The following is an 18925-nucleotide window of genomic DNA, read 5'->3' on the forward strand; positions in this document are numbered from 1 at the left end:
TCAACAATTTCCTTTGCTTTTTTTATTATGTAGGTGAAGATGTCTGTATTTGTCCATCATGAGCTGTGTTTGTCTATGCGGTCTCTGAATTCAGTCTTGTAGAGAGATCACAGGCGTTGTCTCGAGCTGTAGGGTGCAAAACAAACTGTTAGTCCTACTAATCTTGAACTGGCTTAGTATCAATGAAAATCAGAGTGACAATGAAAAACACTTTACTTACATTGTTCAGTATTTGTTTCTGAAATAATAGGAAAAAAATAAATATTCAAGAATGCCAGAGACATTTAGCTTTGCAGTCTGTATCAGAGCATCAGCTCAGCTGAATCTCTCACCTTTCTTCTTCTTGTAAACAGCAGCACAAACAGCAGCAACGAGGACGAGAACAACAGAAACAACCACTGCAGCAATGATGGTGATCATCATGTCTGAGGGTTCCTCTGATCAGTCAGAAATCACATAGTTAAAATGTAAATCACATATTGGTGAGAAGAAGACAGCATAATTTCTATGTCAAGATCTACTGATGTGATTATACATGTAACACTATACAACACTCAGATACCATGATATATTGCAGTTAAGCAGAGCAGGCACACTAAAATTAGGTGGCTGACTTTTTAACCCTTTGACATGAGTTCTGTGTATTCAGCTCCTCAATTATAAAGCCAAAAATAAAAACCAAGGGTTTTATTATTTAGAAACACTCGCATTTTGAAATGTAAGTTCCAGTACCGCTGTCAGGATTATGGTCGAAACAGTTTTCTCTTAAGAATATTAACAACAGCCATTCACACTCACATTCACACCTATGAGCAAGTTAGAATCATCAATGAACCTGACCCCCCTAACTGCATGTCTTTGGACTGTAACACCCTGATAAGGAGAAGGAGAAGTAAATGGATGAATGGATGGATGTTAGCAGCACCAACACTGGGCACATTTTAAATCAAAGAGACACAGTTATTATATACAAGTACTGATTTTTTTTCTCCAACTCTAACAGGATCTCCATGAGTTATTCCTACAGTAGCAGCTATTCTGCCTGAGATCACACAAAAACAGGACAAAACACTGGATTACAGACAATCCACAGTATAAGGAAACAAAATGAATTAAATGAGCTTTTCTCACCATTTGTATTTTTTCCTCCTCTGTTGGTTCTGATCACTGTTTCATTCAGCCTGGTGATGATGACGTCCTCACCATCAGAGAGATGAAACACACAGTCAAATCTGCTCCAGTCTTCAGGTGTGAATGATGAAACATTCAGATCAACACTCATCTGAAAGGTCTCATCATTGTTGGGGAGGATCTCTCCAGGATCCACACCTTGATGAAGCTCCTCTTCATCTTTCCTCCAAAACATCATGACTCTGTTAGGATAGAAACCTGTAGCGTGGCAGCTGACTGGAGAGGAGGGAGTCATCTGGAGGAGAGACACTGAGGGAGGAACTGGAGAGACAGATGGAGGCAATGCAGGCAGAGGGAAGGAAGAAGTAGCAATTAGAAAATAAACCAGACCAGGATACAAAGAAAAACAAAGAAGGAATTCAATAGGAAGAAATGTACAGTGTATGTGTTAGATATAAAACATTATAGTACCAGCAGAAAATAATTGTGAGTGATTTTCTGTGTAGGTTTTCAGGCTTCCAAGTTATGGTAGTCTATGAAGCTTGTAAAGAAAGCAACTGGACTTTAACTTTCATGTAGACGTTTCAGCTCTCATCCGAGAAACCAAATGGTGGAGATGTCTTGATGCATGCTCAATCATCCAGGTAAAGTAATCCCCAAAAGTTTGTTCATCTGGACGTAGCGTTTTCAGTGGGAGAAACGTTTTGTCACTCATCCAAGTGACCTTCACAGTCTCAGCTGACTGCAGGCTTCCCCAACCTTATAAATAAAAAGTACATTTGCATAATGACTGAAACTCGCACCACTGAATAACAATGGACCGCGAGGTCAGTTTCATGATCATTAATATGCAAATTGTCATGACCATGGGGCAAATAGCAGAGAGTCCCATGTATCTAAACCCTGTCCCTTGAGACGGTTATTGACCCACTATTGATTATGTGCCTCGTCACATGAGCCAAAGTGTGAAAAAATAGGGGTGGGGTGGCTTACGACACCAACTGTCTGTCATCTACAATGTAGTTTGGAGATCCAGTCCCAGGTGCAATTCAATTCTGGATTTAACAGGAAGCCAATGAAGGGAAGCCAAAACAGGAGAAATATGCTCTCTCTTTCTAGTCCCTGTCAGTACTCTTGCTGCAGCATTTTGGATCAGCTGAAGGCTTTTCAGTGAGTTTTTTGGACATCCTGATAATAATGATTTACAGTAGTCCAGCCTGGAAGTAATAAATGCATGAACTAGTTTTTCAGCCTCACTCTGAGACAGGATATTTCTAATTTTAGAGATGTTGCGCAGATGGAAGAACGCAGTCTTACATATTTGTTTAATATGTGCGTTGAAGGACATATCCTGGTCAAAAATGACTCCAAGGTTCCTCACAGCGTTACTGGAGGCCAAGGTAATGCCATCCAGAGTAAGAATCTGGTTAGATACCATATTTCTAAGCTTTTCAGGGCCGAGTACAATAACCTCAGTTTTATCTGAATTAAGAAGCAGAACGTTAGCGGCCATCCAGGTCTTTATGTCTTTAAGACATTCCTGCAGTTTAACTAATTGGTGTGTGTTATCTGGCTTCGTGGACAGATAGAGCTGGGTGTCATCTGCATAGCAGTGAAAATGTATGCTATGTCTTCTAATGATGCTGCCTAAGGGAAGCATGTATAATGTAAACAGAATTGGTCCTAGCACTGAACCCTGTGGAACTCCATAATTAACCTCAGTGTGTGAAGAGGACTCTCCATTTACATGCACAAATTGGAGTCTATTAGATAGATATGATACAAACCACTGCAGTGCAGTACCTGTAATACCTACAGCATGTTCTAATCGCTCTAATAGGATATTATGGTCAACAGTATCGAACGCTGCACTAAGGTCTAGCAGGACAAGCACAGAGATGAGTCCACTGTCAGAGGCCATAAGAAGATCATTTGTAACCTTCAATAAAGCTGTTTCTGTGCTGTGATGAGCTCTGAAACCTGACTGAAACTCTTCAAATAAACCATTCCTCTGCAGATGATCTGTTAGCTGTTTAACAACTACTCTTTCAAGGATTTTTGATATGAAAGGAAGGTTGGAGATTGGCCTATAATTAGCTAAGACTGCTGGGTCTAGAGATGGCTTTTTGAGTAAAGGTTTAACTACAGCTAGCTTGAAGGCCTGTGATACATAGCTGATCATTAGAGATAGGTTGATCATATTTAAGATCGAAGAATTAATTAATGGCAGGACTTCTTTGAGCAGTTTTGTAGGAATGGGGTCTAAAAGACACGTTGATGGTTTGGAGGAAGTAATTATTGAAGTTAACTCAGAAAGATCAATTAGAGAAAGAGTCTAACTTAACATCAATGGTACTAAGAGTAGCTGTAGATAATATTACATCTGTGGGATGATTATTGGTAATTTTTTCTCTAATGATAAAAATTTTATTTGTGAAGAAGTTCATGAAGTCATTACTAGTTAACGTTAAAGGGATGGTTGGCTCAAAAGAGCTCTGACTTTTTGTCAGCCTGGCTACAGTGCTGAAGAGAAACCTGGGGTTGTTCTTATTTTCTTCAATCAGTGATGAATAGTAAGATGTTCTGGCTTTGCGGAGGGCTTTCTTATAAAGCAGCAAACTATTTCTCCAGGCAAAATGATGATCCTCTAAATTTGTGACACGCCATTTCCTCTCCAGATTACGAGTCATCTGCTTTAGGCTACGTGTTTGAGAATTATACCACGGAGTCAGGTACTTCTGATTAGAGACCTTAGTTTTCACAGGAGCTACAGTATCCAGAGTCGTACATAGTGAGGAGGTGAAATTATTATTTTTATTTATTTATTTATTTATTTATTTATTTATTTATTTTTTGTCCCGTTTGGATCTTTAGCCATCAGAATTGTTGTCTTGAGGCCAAGAAAGATGCCAAGCGGATTTATTTTACCAAGTGGATCATCATGGCCTTGCCATATTGGTCCATTTGATTGACCTTTATTATAATTATGAATTTATTTTATTTTCAGTTGCTACAAACGGGACAGACATGACTGTGGGATAGGACAGGGGGAAAGAATGAAAGAAAGAGAGGGAGAGAAAGAAAGAAAACCAAAGGGGAGAAGAGACGGTGAGAAGGGGGGGAAGAGAGAAAAAAACAAACAAAAAAAAAACAAAAAAACTCCTGGGTCACCTGTATGGAGAAAAAAAACAGAGGAGACAGCAAACAACAAAGAGCAACATAATAAGAAAAAAAAAACACCATCACAATAAACTAGCTAGCAGTAGATATCAATAGTTACTAAATAATAAACGATATTGTGCAGCACGCAAGATAGACAGCGCACAGTGTGCTTTGAGGCAGCAGCCAAGAAAGCTGTAGTCCGCGTCTGTGAATACCCATGTGTACACCTGTGTGCATACCTGTGTGGATCAGCATGCTTGCATTCCAAAGGTTTCTCCATGTAATGATCTGCTAGGGAGTGTGGGGAGCCACAGCCCTGTCCTTTATGGTATCAAGCAGGTATGGAGGAGATCAAAACTCCAGACATCCAGAGGCCCCCAGAACACAAGAGACCATGGAAGACCCACAGAGGGGCAGCCGCGCCACTGTTCCAGTAAGAGCTAAGGAGAGTCCCAGATGAGGGCTCATTCAGCAGCCGCGGAGCAGAAGCCAGGGGGAGTTGCAGTGACGCACCCGTGAGCTCCGCCGGCAGCCAGCTGTGCCTGAGTGACCGAGCCCCAGGCCGAGAGGCCGGGGGCACCCCACCTCCAAAATGGCCCGAGCGAGCCCCAATAAGCGGCCGCCAAGGAGTGAGCCGGTGTGTACCCGGACGCCCACCCCCAGATACAAAGAACCACCAACGCACCGACACCTGAGGGAGTCCGCCACCGGCAGGGGAAGTGGTGGTGGGTGGAGATAGGCCTCCAAACCTTGGAGGGCCCGAGATGTCCCCAGAGAGGTGGCGTCTGATACCCAACCTGACATATAGACACAAACATACAGGCACACACAGATACAAACATCCATTCCCACCCTCATGCTCTCATGTGCACTTCACACTCAACCGACGTGGAGACAGACATAAAGAGACGCTGTACACACGATCACACTCCCCAAGCGTACTCTACAAACCGGGTCTAGGTACCCTTGCCCCTGGAGGGGGGAACCGCACCCAGACCCAGGTGGTGTTACCCTTTTCCCTGCGGTGGGGAGAGGCAGACCGCCCCGACTCCGCAGCAGCAGGGAGGCCCCACACCCCAGACCGCAGTCGGACGGCCAACTCCTCCTAGCCCCCCCGCTCCAGCAGGCCGCAGAGAACGGGGGTGAGAGAAGACTCCAAACCTCCCTCCACCCGCTCATTGTAGTGTTGATGCATGTGTGTTCTAAGGTGCAATTAAAACCCAGGAGGGCATGGAGCTACCTGCCAGAGAGCAGCAGGTAAGCGCATAGTCCCTCCTGTTAGCCCTCAATGTCTACGTGTATTTAAAATTGAGAGGTGGGCAACGATGCCAGGGGTGAGGTATACACCCTGATGGTAACTTGGACTCCGTGTATTGTGCCCACCCCCAAGATCCTATATGTATGTGTAATGAGGGTGTGAGTAATGTGAATGTCTAAGTTGTGGGATAAAATTGAGGCAGAGGCAGCCAGAAGGGGACAGAGGGGGGGGGGGGTAGCCTCCTCTGCACCCTGGTGACATACCCCTACTCCAAGGCCCTGCATGTGTGGGTGGTTGTGGTGGAGCGGGAGGAGGGAGGCAGCTGGAGATGGGGAGGGAAGGAAGGGAGGGGCAGGTGACCCCTCCCTGGGGCCAGCTCCCCCGCTGACCCCAGTAGGCACTCCCATACTCCGCGACCCGCCAGGGAAAAGGGGGCCCAGGCCCATCCAGACCGGGGTCCAGCGCAGCAGCGCCCCCCGGCCCCACAGAGCCCGGGACAGTCCACCCAACCCCACCACAGAGAAAACTGCACCCACCCCACCATCCACTCGTCTTCCAGACTACATGAGACAATAGACGCCCAGGCTGAGATCTTCCTCCACCTCTCCTGTATCTCCCCCTCCTGCAGAGAGTTCCTGAGGGGAGGAAAGCTCCTGCAAGGTGTGACAATCTCCCCCACCGGTTGAAGAGCCCCACAGGCGGCTCGACTCACCGGCGGCACCCTGCGCCAGGGATGGGCCCCCATGCACCCACCCGCCCACAACCCCGGCAACACACAAACCAGGACCCAAGGCCCCGAGGCCCAGCCAGGGCCCCGGCTCAGAGATGGAGCGCCCCCAGACCCTCACGCCCATCCCGGACCCACCCAGGGGCAGACAGGCTACCAGGTCAGTAACCCACGTCCATCATCACAGACCCTCCCCTAGCCCCGCTGCACGCAGCCACGAGGAAATAGTCAGAAAAGAGCCCCCAACCGGACATGACCGCTACCCCGGGTTGAGCCCCCCAAGGAAGATGCCTCTCTTGATTTTCACATGATGTCAAAGAAAGAGGCTCTGTGTTTGGGGTGTGCCTTTATTTTCATCCACAGGTGTGTCACCAATAGGGATGGGTATCGTTTAGGTTTTATCCGATACCGGTGCCAAATCGGTACTTTTGAAACGGTGCCGGTGCTCAAACGGTGCTCAAACCGGTGCTTAAAGAATGGAGAACACAAAATTGGTCCAAAAACCTCTCATATTCAGCTGGTTTTATGTAAAAAGATAACAATGTTAGCCTTTTCTGCAGCTATGGGGCATATATGGTATCACTCTTAGCTGGAAGCAGTGCTTAAACAATGGAAAAAACACAAACTTTGTCCAAAAACCTCTCATGTTTAACTGTTTTCCACTTTTTCTTTGGTCATTTTAGCCTTTTTGGCCAGGGTGAAGGGAGTATCTGCCATCAAACAAGAAGACAGCCGCATGTAGCTATGATGATGTTTGCTAGTTCACCTTACATGCATTAATGTAATAACGTGGTTAGCTTACTCAACGTAAATTACACGCGAACAACATTAAGCTACGCAGAGAAGAACGGCTGCTGCTGCCATCAAATATGGTGCATTTCTCGGCTTTTAAAAAAAAAAACGCTATGCGTCCCAGGTGTTTCATCGGATTTGAGGTGTTACTTCCTTTGCACAGTATCAGCTTAAAGCACTTGTTGCAGGTTGCTGAGTTTGCAGATTTTGCTGTGAAGTACAGCCAGACTTTTGACCACTTCGCCTTGGGCATTTTTAATCTGTAGCTCTGCTCTAAATGAATGTACGTACCTGGCCCCGCCTACTATCCTCGGAAACGTAAAATGATTGGCTAGAAGTGTATCACAGCTCAGGAAAAAAAAGCACAGAAATAAAGCGCCGAAATGTGCGCTGCTTTTCGGTCTGGTTACTACCGTTTATGTCAGATGGCACCGGACACCGGTACCCATCCCTAGTCACCAATTAACTCAAATGGACTCAAACAATCAGAAGCTTCTTAAACTCAGTAATAAAGTAATGTAATGAAGCTTATGCGTAAATTCAATAAGGAAGGTACTCATCTATTTGCTTCCTGTGTGTTAGTGATTAATATAATCTTTACATAACTTCCACTTTCCCGCACTGTGAAGCTAATTGTGACATGACGGGTCTAAACCAATGATTTTTCTCCAGGCCAATCAGTCTTCACTCCTCGTACTTTAAATCTCACTGCGCATCTGTCAGTCTCCCGTACAGACAGCTTGGTGCAATCCACCTCCTCCCCATCTCTGTCTCTCCCTCATCACTCAGGCTCCATTCAAACCCCCATCTTCATCTCTGCCACTAGTACCTAGATTGGCTGTCGATTATACCTTACTCAGGGTTGCTAGTAGGGTGCGTCAGCTAGGGGGCAGCAGGGTAGAAATTTAGAATGAGGTAGTTAGTTGCTGGGTAAATTCCCAACTTAGTTTCTATTGTGGTACCTATAGTGGTAATACTCCTAGGCTCATAGACTCTGACCCCTTGAACGAGAGCCAATCCAGAGTTCTGTACAGAGATAACTGGGATTTGAAAACACATCACAGTATATTTTAACATTAGGTGTACCTCTTGTTTACGCTAAACTAAAATATTTTGCTGCCTTTAAATGGAATGAGCTACAAAAAAATGTGAAACTGATTTCATTACAATCTTTTAAGATGTTATATTATCTACAACTACCCTTGCATATGGTTTTCTTAATTTTTGAAAATGTATAATGTATTCTTGTATTGTTTTTTTGTAAACAAAATGATTAAATACAAAATTAATCCCAAAATGTTTTGTCATACAACTGTATTTCTTGGAAGACCATGCAACACAAAATAAACACTACTGCGTCCATGAAACCACATCAGGTTGTGTGACTCTACCTGTTCTCTGCAGGGAGCTTTTCCTATAGGACAAAGACTTCTTCATCCACTCTGGATAAATGTTAGTGAAGAAGTTTTCCTTGTATTTTGTTCTACCACTGTCAGCATCCCATCTTTGTTTAGTAATAGCAGCTTCTGGTTTCAGTGCGATCCATGTCAGTCTCTTCAGATCAAACTCAACAAAGTCTTCTCCGTTATAACCGTACTGTGAAAATCCAGTCACCTCTCCAGTTTTTTCATCCCATTCACAGACTTCTCTGTTCTGTAAAATGTGAAAACCTGAAGAGAGAAACAAAGAAAAGAGAGATAGCAATATATTATTTTAATATTGCACATTGTCACGGGTGCACTGCGTCATGGATATGATGCATGGCAGGTAGGATGTGGACCCAAACGCACTCATGGGATAGTGAGAGGAGAGCACACATGGGATGCATGGTTGGAAAGTATAAATATTTGGGCAGAGGAAGTAAATGTAACACAAGAAACTAAGAATAACAGTTACCAAAATAAAACAAGATTAGGAAACGAGGGTTAAATCGACATAGATGACTAAAGAACTAGAGAGGGGAACAAGGAAGGAGAAATGCAGACAACGCTGGGACATAAAGGTGAACTAAGCAGAAGCAACGTGTACATCACTAACCAGAACAGAAACTGAAATTAAATAATAAATTCACAAGAAACCACAGAAAAGAGTCCTAAACTTCTAATAAACTAAAGCAACCACACAACAAAGTAAATACTAACTACAACAAGAATGAATCATGAGATACAAATATTAAACTAAATATACACAAAGCCACAACGGAGGTAAAAAGAATAAGTAATCAAATATGAATATGAAGTTGATGGAATTCTGCAACATGACAAACGTCACTGCTGTTTAGATTTCTGTTTTCATTTATGTCGGAAGTGATAGCAGAGCTGTACGTTATAATTTTTTCACCAATCTCTCAGTCAGAACATGGTATATCATGTTTAGGTGGAAACTAGCGAGCAAACTTCGTGCTAACTTTGAACTGTGTTAAATTTAATAAATTCTATTTTCATGGATGCCTGGATGCTAAACTTAATTGTTACACCTGGTAAAGCAGCAACACCGGGCCGGTGTTGTGCCAAAAAGTGATTGTCTGCCAAAAACTGATTTCCGGTATTTGCCAAAAACTGATTGCTCGTATTTAAACTGCTATAAGTAACTCGTTGGGCTATAATATGTGAAACATATGTCAAATGCATCCCTTATGGATGACATAAAGTCATCTTGAGCCACAAACAACATTCGTGTAACAAGGTAGAAGGCGCATTCAGTTTTTGGCAGTGACTTTTGTACAACCTTTATTTATGCAGTTAAAAAAAAATCTCATTAACATTAAAAATGTCTTTTGTAAGAGTAAGCTGGCCAAGAGGACAGCAGAAATGGCAGCAAATATTACAATAGTGCTGTAAAAATATTTTAAGTGGGGGTAAAGGACCAGATTGGTTAAAATGTAAGTACAATAACACAGAGTTGTAAAGTTACTTGAAAAACAGATAATTTTTTATTCTATATATAACTTCTTTGTAAACCATGTTCACCGAAGTCTATTTATCAACATACGTAAAGATATTACACATAAAAAATACACAGAAACATTGGAAATCAGTTTTTGGCAGACAATCACTTTTTGGCATAACACCGGCTATACGCTGGGGCAAGAGGGGGCAATGCCCCCTTAAACAAACGCCTTGCCCCCTTAAGTCAAACTTTTAAAAGTTGAGAAAGAAAATAATAGATTACCCACAAACTGAATATGAACAAGATTTATTATAGTAGCTGAAAAATCCACTGGAAAAGGCACAAATGAGATGATAGGTTTCACGTCTCATTCGCTCTATGCCTCCGTGCTCTGTTTTTGCGCAGGCTCACACAGCACTCAGCAGAGAATTCCCACTCTCCCCAGCTAAACATCCATGCGACGCATCTTGCCACATGTTAGACTCAAGTTTATAAAGAACTCATGTCAAAATATTGTGGTTAAGTTAAATCCAATTTATTAACCAACCAGCTGCGAAGAACGTACTTTCTCTCATTTAGCTACGGCAGGCACTGAGGTGCATTTAACGTCTCTCTGTTAATTTGATTTTCCATGAAACCACAATAAACAGGTGTTTATGTTGTTGTTTTTTTTACTATACCAACCCGTTTTGTAAGTATTGGCTATATTGAGAGGTCTTATTTTATTCTTACTTCATTTTGCAAATTTACTTGAATTAGGCCATCCAATTAAGGTAAATGTTCTGTTTTAATTGTTAGAATCTGATGAGCAATGTTTCATTTCATTTGTTGTTTTTTTGCTTTTCTGTTTTCCCGAGGGATTGCCCCCTTAACGCGGTCAGGGGGTTTACGTGCCTTAGTGACCATAAAGGCTAGACCAGCAAAAGCCTAGCCTTCAGGTGGGACACTCAAATTGGTCAAGTCTTAGGGTAGAGGCCTGACAACCACAACCACATGTACATCTAAAAAAAGAAATAAATATTGAAACACTGATCCAACTTTATCCTTTATTGACGGATCATTTGATCTTAAACTTTTACCTTAACGTGGCTCCTTTTTTTGAAAAAACTTCCTTGTATCCATTATGAACCTGGCTGTCTCTCTGTACACACACACACACACACACACACACACACACACACACACACACACACACACACACCAGGAGTTATAAGGTTAATAGGCATCCAGTCAGTTATCTAGTTAGTACCTTGGCACATGCACATATGACAAAATAAGCAGCTTTCAAACAGGACAGTGGTAACAACAGCAGGCTACGGACAATTTTAAATTTTAGATTATAAATAGAATGTATAAATTTCAATGGGAGCAACAGGATGGTCAAAAGTCGCTGATTTTACTACAGAGTAGGACAGATTGTAGGGTAGCAAACATCATCGGAAAACACGTTTTCAACACTGCAGGAGAGGTGAGCTGGAACAAACCTTTTTTTTGGGGGGGGGGGGATATCTATACTTTTGTTGTTAAAACATTGTGTCTCAACCAAGTACTGTATGGTTTTTATATTTTTAGTAGTGTGTGACACAAACAGCAAATATTGCCAAAAAAAGTAAGAAATCTTTGGGGGTGCTTTGATTCATTTTGGGGGTGCTTCAGCACTTCCAAAAATGGGCTAAAAACGCCCCTAGACTAATTTAATAGTCCGCGCATCGTTTGAAGCTTTATAAGATCCTGAAAGACGAGGAATAAGTAGTAGGATTTACGAGTGTAATAACGGACTAAAAAAAAAAAATATGTCAGCAATGCATGTACAAGGATGCCAGCTGCCGTTAAGCACCACAGAAGAAGAATAAGCAGTCTCTGGTATCGCAGCTGTGTCCAAATTTAGGGGCCACATCCTTCGGAGGCTGCATTTGTAGGCCTGTTACATCACAGCGATGCGACGAAGACTGTCCAAATTCAAAGACTCCCCCAAATGCGGCCGACAAATGCGTCCTCCTTTTCTGCAGATTTGAAGGATTGGTCGGGTGTATTCTTCGTGGCCCAACCTATCCCAGAATTCATAGCGCAGCCCAGCAAATTCGCCATTGTTGGAAATTAGTTTTAATATTACTCTTTTTGGGTCACAAAATAAAGTTTTAAGATGTTTTAGGGCAAGAAAGTAGCTGTGTAAACTTCAAATACCTGCTTGATTTATCAAGACATCACATATTTACAAAAGTGTTCCAAGGTTGCTGGAGACGTCTGTTACCGACCAGCTCGATAGCTAGTGGGGGTAGCGAACCCCCCAGTACATCGTTTTCAGACCTCCATGGTTTTGGCTACTCAGGTTAAACATGATGTATAAGTCACTTAGATAACTTAAAAACGTTCTTGTTTGGCTTTTTTCAGTGTTTTATTTGTTTCCGAGTAAATCGGTTTGGCTGAGATTAAAGTTATAGTTTTCACTCAAATGAATAAATGTCAAACAGAGGGTTAGTCAAACTGATTAAACAGAAGTGTGAGATGGTCAAGAATTTACTCCAGTGTCCTTATTATATTTTAGATAGCAAGGAGCAGATGGCTAAATTCCATCGAGACAATATGCTAATTTTATTACAGGTATATTTAATAAACTATCATCTTGTCTTCATTTTTAGTCAGCACATAACTTAAACACTTAAAGCTGTAAGCTAATGATAGTTATATAAGAGCAGATGCATGCTGGTGCGATAAGATGTAAGTTTTACGTCCAATGGATGTATGATATAATATATATATACACTGGCGTGCACAGATAGAGACGAGGTGGTGCTGAAGCACTTGCCCTTTTGCCCTCAGTCCAAAAAAGTGCCCTTTTGAAAGACGTGATTTTTATTTTTATTTTTAAAGCTGCGCGATTTAAAAAGGTGTGAAAATAATGGCTTGATTTGTGCCCCTTCTTCAAAGACACCCGAACCCTGTCGCTTTTTCACTGTCACCGTGTCACGTGAACACGCTTGCAGTTCACTTGTTGTGAGGCGTGTAGCAGCGGCATGACATAGGACTACTTGGAGTAGGCATAGTAGGCTAACTATAGCGACTGGGAGCCACGGCGGACAACACGGCAGCTCTTTCCCTTCCCAACCAGTCAGGTAACCCATGAATCGAGTGAAATTATTCTGTTTGCCCTCTAAGACCAACCTGCAATTGTTTTGTTGTGAAGTAGCCTGTCAGAAACTGCACATGACAAACTTTGCCAGCTTGCCCCCTCCATCCATCCATATGGATAAACAAAAAAACGACACATTTAAAATGTAACCTAAACCATTTAGGCAACCCCACTCTCCATCAATTCCGACCTTTTTGCATACACTATTGAAAATATCACGTTATGCTATAGGCTACATGCCGTTAGGCAGAGGGCTCTTTTGAGCCCATTTTTCGTTACAAATTTTAGGATGATCTCACGGAAATCTGTGAATAAATACAAAGTTTTCAAACTGAAGTCAGTGACGGGAAGACATCACACTTTTTAGAGATGGAACTGCAGAAAAACCTAAAACCTTGACATGATTATGAATAATAGAATTATGGACGTTTCTCCGTTTTTGTGGATTAGCCTTTCCATAACTAACGTCAACTACTGTCCTACTTTGGTAAGATTGAAATTAATGTCTTTGACTGTCTTTAGTAGGTGTCTCCTGTGAGAAAGTTAGAACACCGTCCAACTGTCTAAAGATGCAGTCTTTAGCCTAGCTGGTTGTTACTGACTCAGCGATGCTCGCAGACATTTACGCACTGTGTTGTGACCTGATTGTGACAGAACAGTGACGTTGTTATTGGTAGTTTGAAGGGTACGGTGTTGGGGGTGGTGCATGTTAAAAGTTTTGAGAAGCACTGGTTAGACATGTTAATTTTTTTTGGTGTAACATATTGGCAACATTAACACATTAATTTGCTAAAGGAAAAATAGGCAGTTCCCAATTGCCTGTGAAAACGACCATTCTGCCCTGTTCTTGTAATGACCACAGTCAGTCTTATTCGTTCTCATACATTTTGGTCTATTTATTTACTAATTTCAGCAAGCATAATGCCTTGGAAAGAGAGGCTGAGAAAGGAGAAAGAAAGGGATCTACAACAGGCAGCCCAGGGAAGCAGTTCTCTGCTCTCCTGGATGAAAGCAAAGGAAAATGAAGATGAAAGGTCAGAGTCAAGGGCAGAGTCAGGTTCTATTTTAATGTTTTAATGTAACCTGCTCCTTGCAGTTAATTCTATTGGAAAATCTTAAAAGCTGTTCACACTTAGTTTTTAATGAACTTAATCAGCAGGCATTGAGCTAACTATTATTTTGTACCTACGAAAGTTATTTCTATGTTACAAGACTTGCAGTATGGGTTATTATTAAAACTATCTGTTTAAGCTTATTATTATGATAAATAATAATACTATTATTATTATTATTGTTCCATTGTAGTCAGTCACAGCAGGGAAGCAGCTCTATGCCATCTACCAGCATAGCAGAAGAGGGAGATATAGAAACAGATGAAGCCGCGACCAATGCAGCAACAGGTTCAGTTAGGCCTACAGACACTGATGTAGTGCTCTCTGAAGACCACAATGAGGAAGAACAGATCGATCACATAATGTCAAAGTTAGCAGCTTTACAATACCCAACAGATCCAACACACATGCATACATTTAAAATAAAGCGCAATGACAGATACGTTTCAATGTGCTGCAATGTGGGCCCATGTCAGCCTGATATACCTTACCCAAAAACTGAGGGGAGATCATTCCAGAAACAGTGGTTTTCTGCTAATGTGTGGCTGGAATACTCACCCACTGCTAATTCAATGCATTGTTTTAGTTGTCGGCTTTTCCTCTCGGATGAAAAATATAAAAGCAGAACAGCCTGGACAACTGATGGCATCAGAAAGTGGAGTACTGCTCTTGAAAAAAATCAAACAACACTCCAGCGCAGAGATGCACATGACAAGCATGGTTAGATGGATCAATTTCCAGAAAAAGGCCCTTCAGTCTGCATTTGATGTTTCAGACGTAAAAGGGGTGGAAGTTAGAGAGCGAGAGAGGCAGACAAACAAAGAAATCCTGACAAGATTAATTGACCTAACAGTGTATCTTGCACGTCAGGGACAAGCATTCCGAGGTCATGATGAGAGTGAGTCCAGTGATAACCGTGGCAATTTTCGTGAATTAGTCAATGTATTTTCCCGCTACGATAGTGTGCTGAAAATGCATTTGGAAAAAATTGCCACAGTTAAAGCCACCAAGACAAGGCCCCAGGTGTCACTGCTTTCCAACAGAAGTCAAAATGACATCATTGCAGCACTAGGAACTTACATCAGGAAGGAGATACAACGTGAAATAAAAGAGGCTGAAATGTATTCCATTCTACTTGATGAAACCTCTGATGTTTCACACAAAGAGCAAGTGTCATTTGTTGTGCGATATTTTCATCATATGCAAATAAAGGAGAGATTCATCGAAGTGTGCAATGTTGATACAACTACAGGCCAGGAGCTGGAGAATACAGTGTTCTTGCTTCTGCAAAAGAATGGCCTAGAGATGAAGAACATGTATGGTCAAGGCTATGATGGAGCAGCCAACATGAGTGGCATGTATAAAGGTCTCCAAGCTAGAATCCGTGCACACAATGAGAAGGCCCTCTATGTGCACTGCAAAGCCCATTGCCTCAATTTGGTACTAGTGGAGGCATCAAAGTCCAGCAAGCATTTTGTGACATTTTTCAACTTGGTGGAGAAATTGTATGCCTTTTGCTCAGGCTCCCCAAAGCGTCATGCTGCCTTGGTCAAATTTCAGGAGTCTCTCTTTCCTGGACAACGTGTTATGGAGCTCCAGCAGCTGTCAGATACTCGATGGGCTTGCAGGGAAAAAGCACTGAAGGCACTTCAGAGAAATTTGAAAGCCATTTTGATGCTCCTTGATGACATCAGTGACAGTGACCCACCTAACCTGGCCCAAGGTGATGCTCAGATGTACAGAAATGCCATTAATTTTATGTTCATTCTCTGCATGGAAATCACCACACCAGTATTCGAAGTCACTGCTTTGGCATCAGATTCTCTGCAGGAAGAAGGGTTGGACCATTCCACTGCCTACAAGGTAATTGATGGTGTGCTTCACACATTGCAAACCATGAGGTCTGAGGAGAAATTTGGAGAGATATTTAGATGTGCATCAGAGAAGGCAGAGAGTTTCAACATTCCAGTACCTACCGTGGTGCCTGGTCAGGAGAGAAAGCGGAAAGTTCCAGTGCGTTTCCAACACAGCACCACAGTGTCTCAAGTAGGTGCTCAGTTTGAGTCAGTGGAGGCATATTTCAGGAGTGGTGTATATTTCACCTTTCTGGACATCATGACTGGGGAACTGAACAGGAGGTTCAAAGGGGACAATACTGGAAGCCCAACGGCCAGAATCATTCAGTCCTTCCAGCCCTTAACTGTGCATGCTAACTGGGTAGGCCCACCAAACCCAGAAGCCATTGAAGCTGTCCACATCCTCTGTGAATTCTATGGAGAAGATGAGGACCAGCTCAAAACAGAATTAAAGGTCTTCCACTCCAGCTTTAGTTCAAAAGACCTCAGAGAAATATTTCTGATACTGAGGGAAAACAATGGCCAGCTGATCTTTCCTGCCTTTGTCAAAATGATTCAGATCTACGCAACACTACCAGTGACAACTGCGACAGTTGAAAGATCCTTTTCAAAGCTAAAAATAATCAAAAATAAACTAAGAAATTTGTGTGGAGAAGAAAGGTTGTCTGATCTCCTCTTGTTGGCCATTGAGAAAGATGTGGAGATCAATTACAACGAGGTCATCAACATCTACAAAGACATGGCACCAAGAAGGATGCTTCTTTAGAGCAGTACACTCCATTTAATGGACACTTGAGAATATGTATGTATATAGTTTAGAGTTGGATACAGATTTTATCTTTTTGTGGTGTGATTTTTGATTTTTAGAGAATGTTTTGAAATAAAAGTCAAATTGCATTTAACCTGTGCGATTTTTTTATTATAAAAAGAAAAGGTTTTCCACATATGCAAAAAGTGCCCTTTTTTCCCCCTGGAGCACTTGCCCCCCAAAATGTCTGTGCACGCCACTGTATATATATATATATATATATATATATATATATATATATATATATATATATAAGCTTTTAAAGGAAAAATCTATATCACTGTCTAATTATTTTTTATGCAAAACTCGAACTATTGCTTCATCATCCTTTTTAAAGAACGCTCACACTAACAAGGTTTATGATTCAGTTGGTGAAAACAAAAATAAGACTTCAAAAATCTTTAACTGATAATTAACAAAATAATTTTATATCAATTGTTTTCTTTTTGCTTATTAATTGACATAATTGTTCTAAAAAAATATATTACTGCACCTTCACTCTGGAACTGCTCCTTCAGACTAGAAATATGCTTTCCAAAGTTTTTCCGATCCTGAAAGCACTCCTGAGTCAATCTCTCCAACAGCTCAGTTTCGTTTTCAAGCATCTTCTTCACCCAGTCCTGTCTTGGTTCTACTGTCTTGTTGAAGCTGTCACAGGAACCCAGCTGAATGTCATCAAGCATCATAGCACCCATATACTCTGGGATGTTTGGGACTCCAGAGGATGCAGTGACCAGATACTGCAGTGAGTGTTTCACTGTGGAATAAACAATTTTTGTAGTGTTAAATAAAAGTAAATAAAACATTCAGAGAAAATGTCAGAAACATGATTGGTTCAGTATGATTTTTTTGTTTGTTTGTTTCACACAAGGTACACCAGTAATTCATTTCCCATACACAACCTTCCTTTCAATTAAAGTAACACTGTTTCCATGCATGAAAAGGGGAAGGAAGAAGAATAAATTCTTATTGACACCTCCCCCCTATCTGTGACAATACAAGTAACCAAAATTACACTCTGACAATATTCTGCACATAACAAAACAAACTAAACAGAACAATATACTCAACAATGAGCAATACCACCACATATCAAAGTAAAAGGATAATTTATTCTACAATTAAATTCGGTTATTTCTTCATACTGGTTTATCATTTTATTCTTATAGTAGATTTTAAATTGAGAAACATTTGTACAACACTTAAGATGATCATTGAGAGAATTCCAGTTTCTTATGCCTATGACTGTTGGACACATTTACCTTTGTGTGGTTCGAGCAAACCGATGCTTAAAATAAAACTTCCTTCTGCCGTCCCCATTTTCTGAACACAATACAAATAAACTTTGTAACTTAAAATCTTTTTACAGCTTATAGAAGCCAACAGTTCTAGACAATTCAGCAAGTTGTGATGAAAACATCAAACAACACCAAAGTTCTAGTATAACCCTTTCTCCTTGTGGGGAGTCCTAATTGTTCACATCTTGAAAACTGTGGATGTTAGACTGCAAACAAAGAGACAGAAGAAAAACAACTGCAAGCAATAATATACTCAATTCAATTTTATTTATGTAGCACCAAGTCACAACAATCTGCTGCGACCGGTTGGGGTACTCCTATCTTCAGGGGGAGAATAATGCATTAAACATATTATCAGGTAGTTTGCCTGCCAAATGTAGAGAATCTAGAAATGCACATCACAAATGTTCTGCTGCTGGTTGATGGTGTTGGCAATGGGGAATATTACCTCACAGCGTCCCTAATTGTTATCAGGAACTAAGTTGCTGTCCATGTCCACTCCTTTATAACCAGCATGTCCCTATGTTGTCCTTCGAGCAGGATAACAAGACATGTCACAAAGTGAGTTAATGAGTCTGTAATGCCCTCTGCAGTCACAAGCTCTCAGTCTAATAGAGAACCTTTCGTGATGTGGTGAGATGGGACACAACAGTCAGCCTTGTTGATTTAGTTGCTCTGACAGCTCAGATTCTTTGTCAGGAGCTGAAAAAAAAAATCAAAGACCTTCAGTCTGGATTTCTTTTCATCTGTTTGTAAAATGGT

The 18925-nt window shown here is 41.5% G+C and overlaps 1 protein-coding gene across 1 annotated transcript; it reads right to left on the bottom strand.

Moving 5' to 3' along the window:
• Positions 1-4: 4 nt before the first annotated feature.
• On the bottom strand, positions 5-17671 carry LOC146643198 (major histocompatibility complex class I-related protein 1-like). Its single transcript, XM_085396968.1, has 5 exons — positions 17359-17671; positions 8462-8740; positions 1132-1452; positions 333-437; positions 5-126 (listed from the first exon to the last, which is right to left on the bottom strand). Exons 1-5 carry the CDS (start codon positions 17669-17671, stop codon positions 74-76), a joined length of 1071 nt encoding a protein of 356 aa, XP_085253094.1. The 3' UTR covers positions 5-73.
• Positions 17672-18925: the final 1254 nt, after the last annotated feature.

The sequence above is a fragment of the Rhamphochromis longiceps genome, linkage group LG22, assembly GCF_057381845.1.
Source record: "Rhamphochromis longiceps isolate RC_006_pf linkage group LG22, R_longiceps_female_GT1.1, whole genome shotgun sequence".
NCBI classification, from domain to species: domain Eukaryota; kingdom Metazoa; phylum Chordata; class Actinopteri; order Cichliformes; family Cichlidae; genus Rhamphochromis; species Rhamphochromis longiceps.

Coding starts and splice junctions, on each gene's coding strand:
- LOC146643198 (XM_085396968.1), bottom strand. CDS start 17,671: ATGTTTTATTTACTTTTATTTAACACTACAAAAATTGTTTATTCCACA. Junction 8,741..17,358: donor GGAGCAGTTCCAGAGTGAAG/GTGCAGTAATAT, acceptor TTCTCTCTTCAG/GTTTTCACATTTTACAGAAC. Junction 1,453..8,461: donor AAGCTCCCTGCAGAGAACAG/GTAGAGTCACAC, acceptor CTGTCTCTCCAG/TTCCTCCCTCAGTGTCTCTC.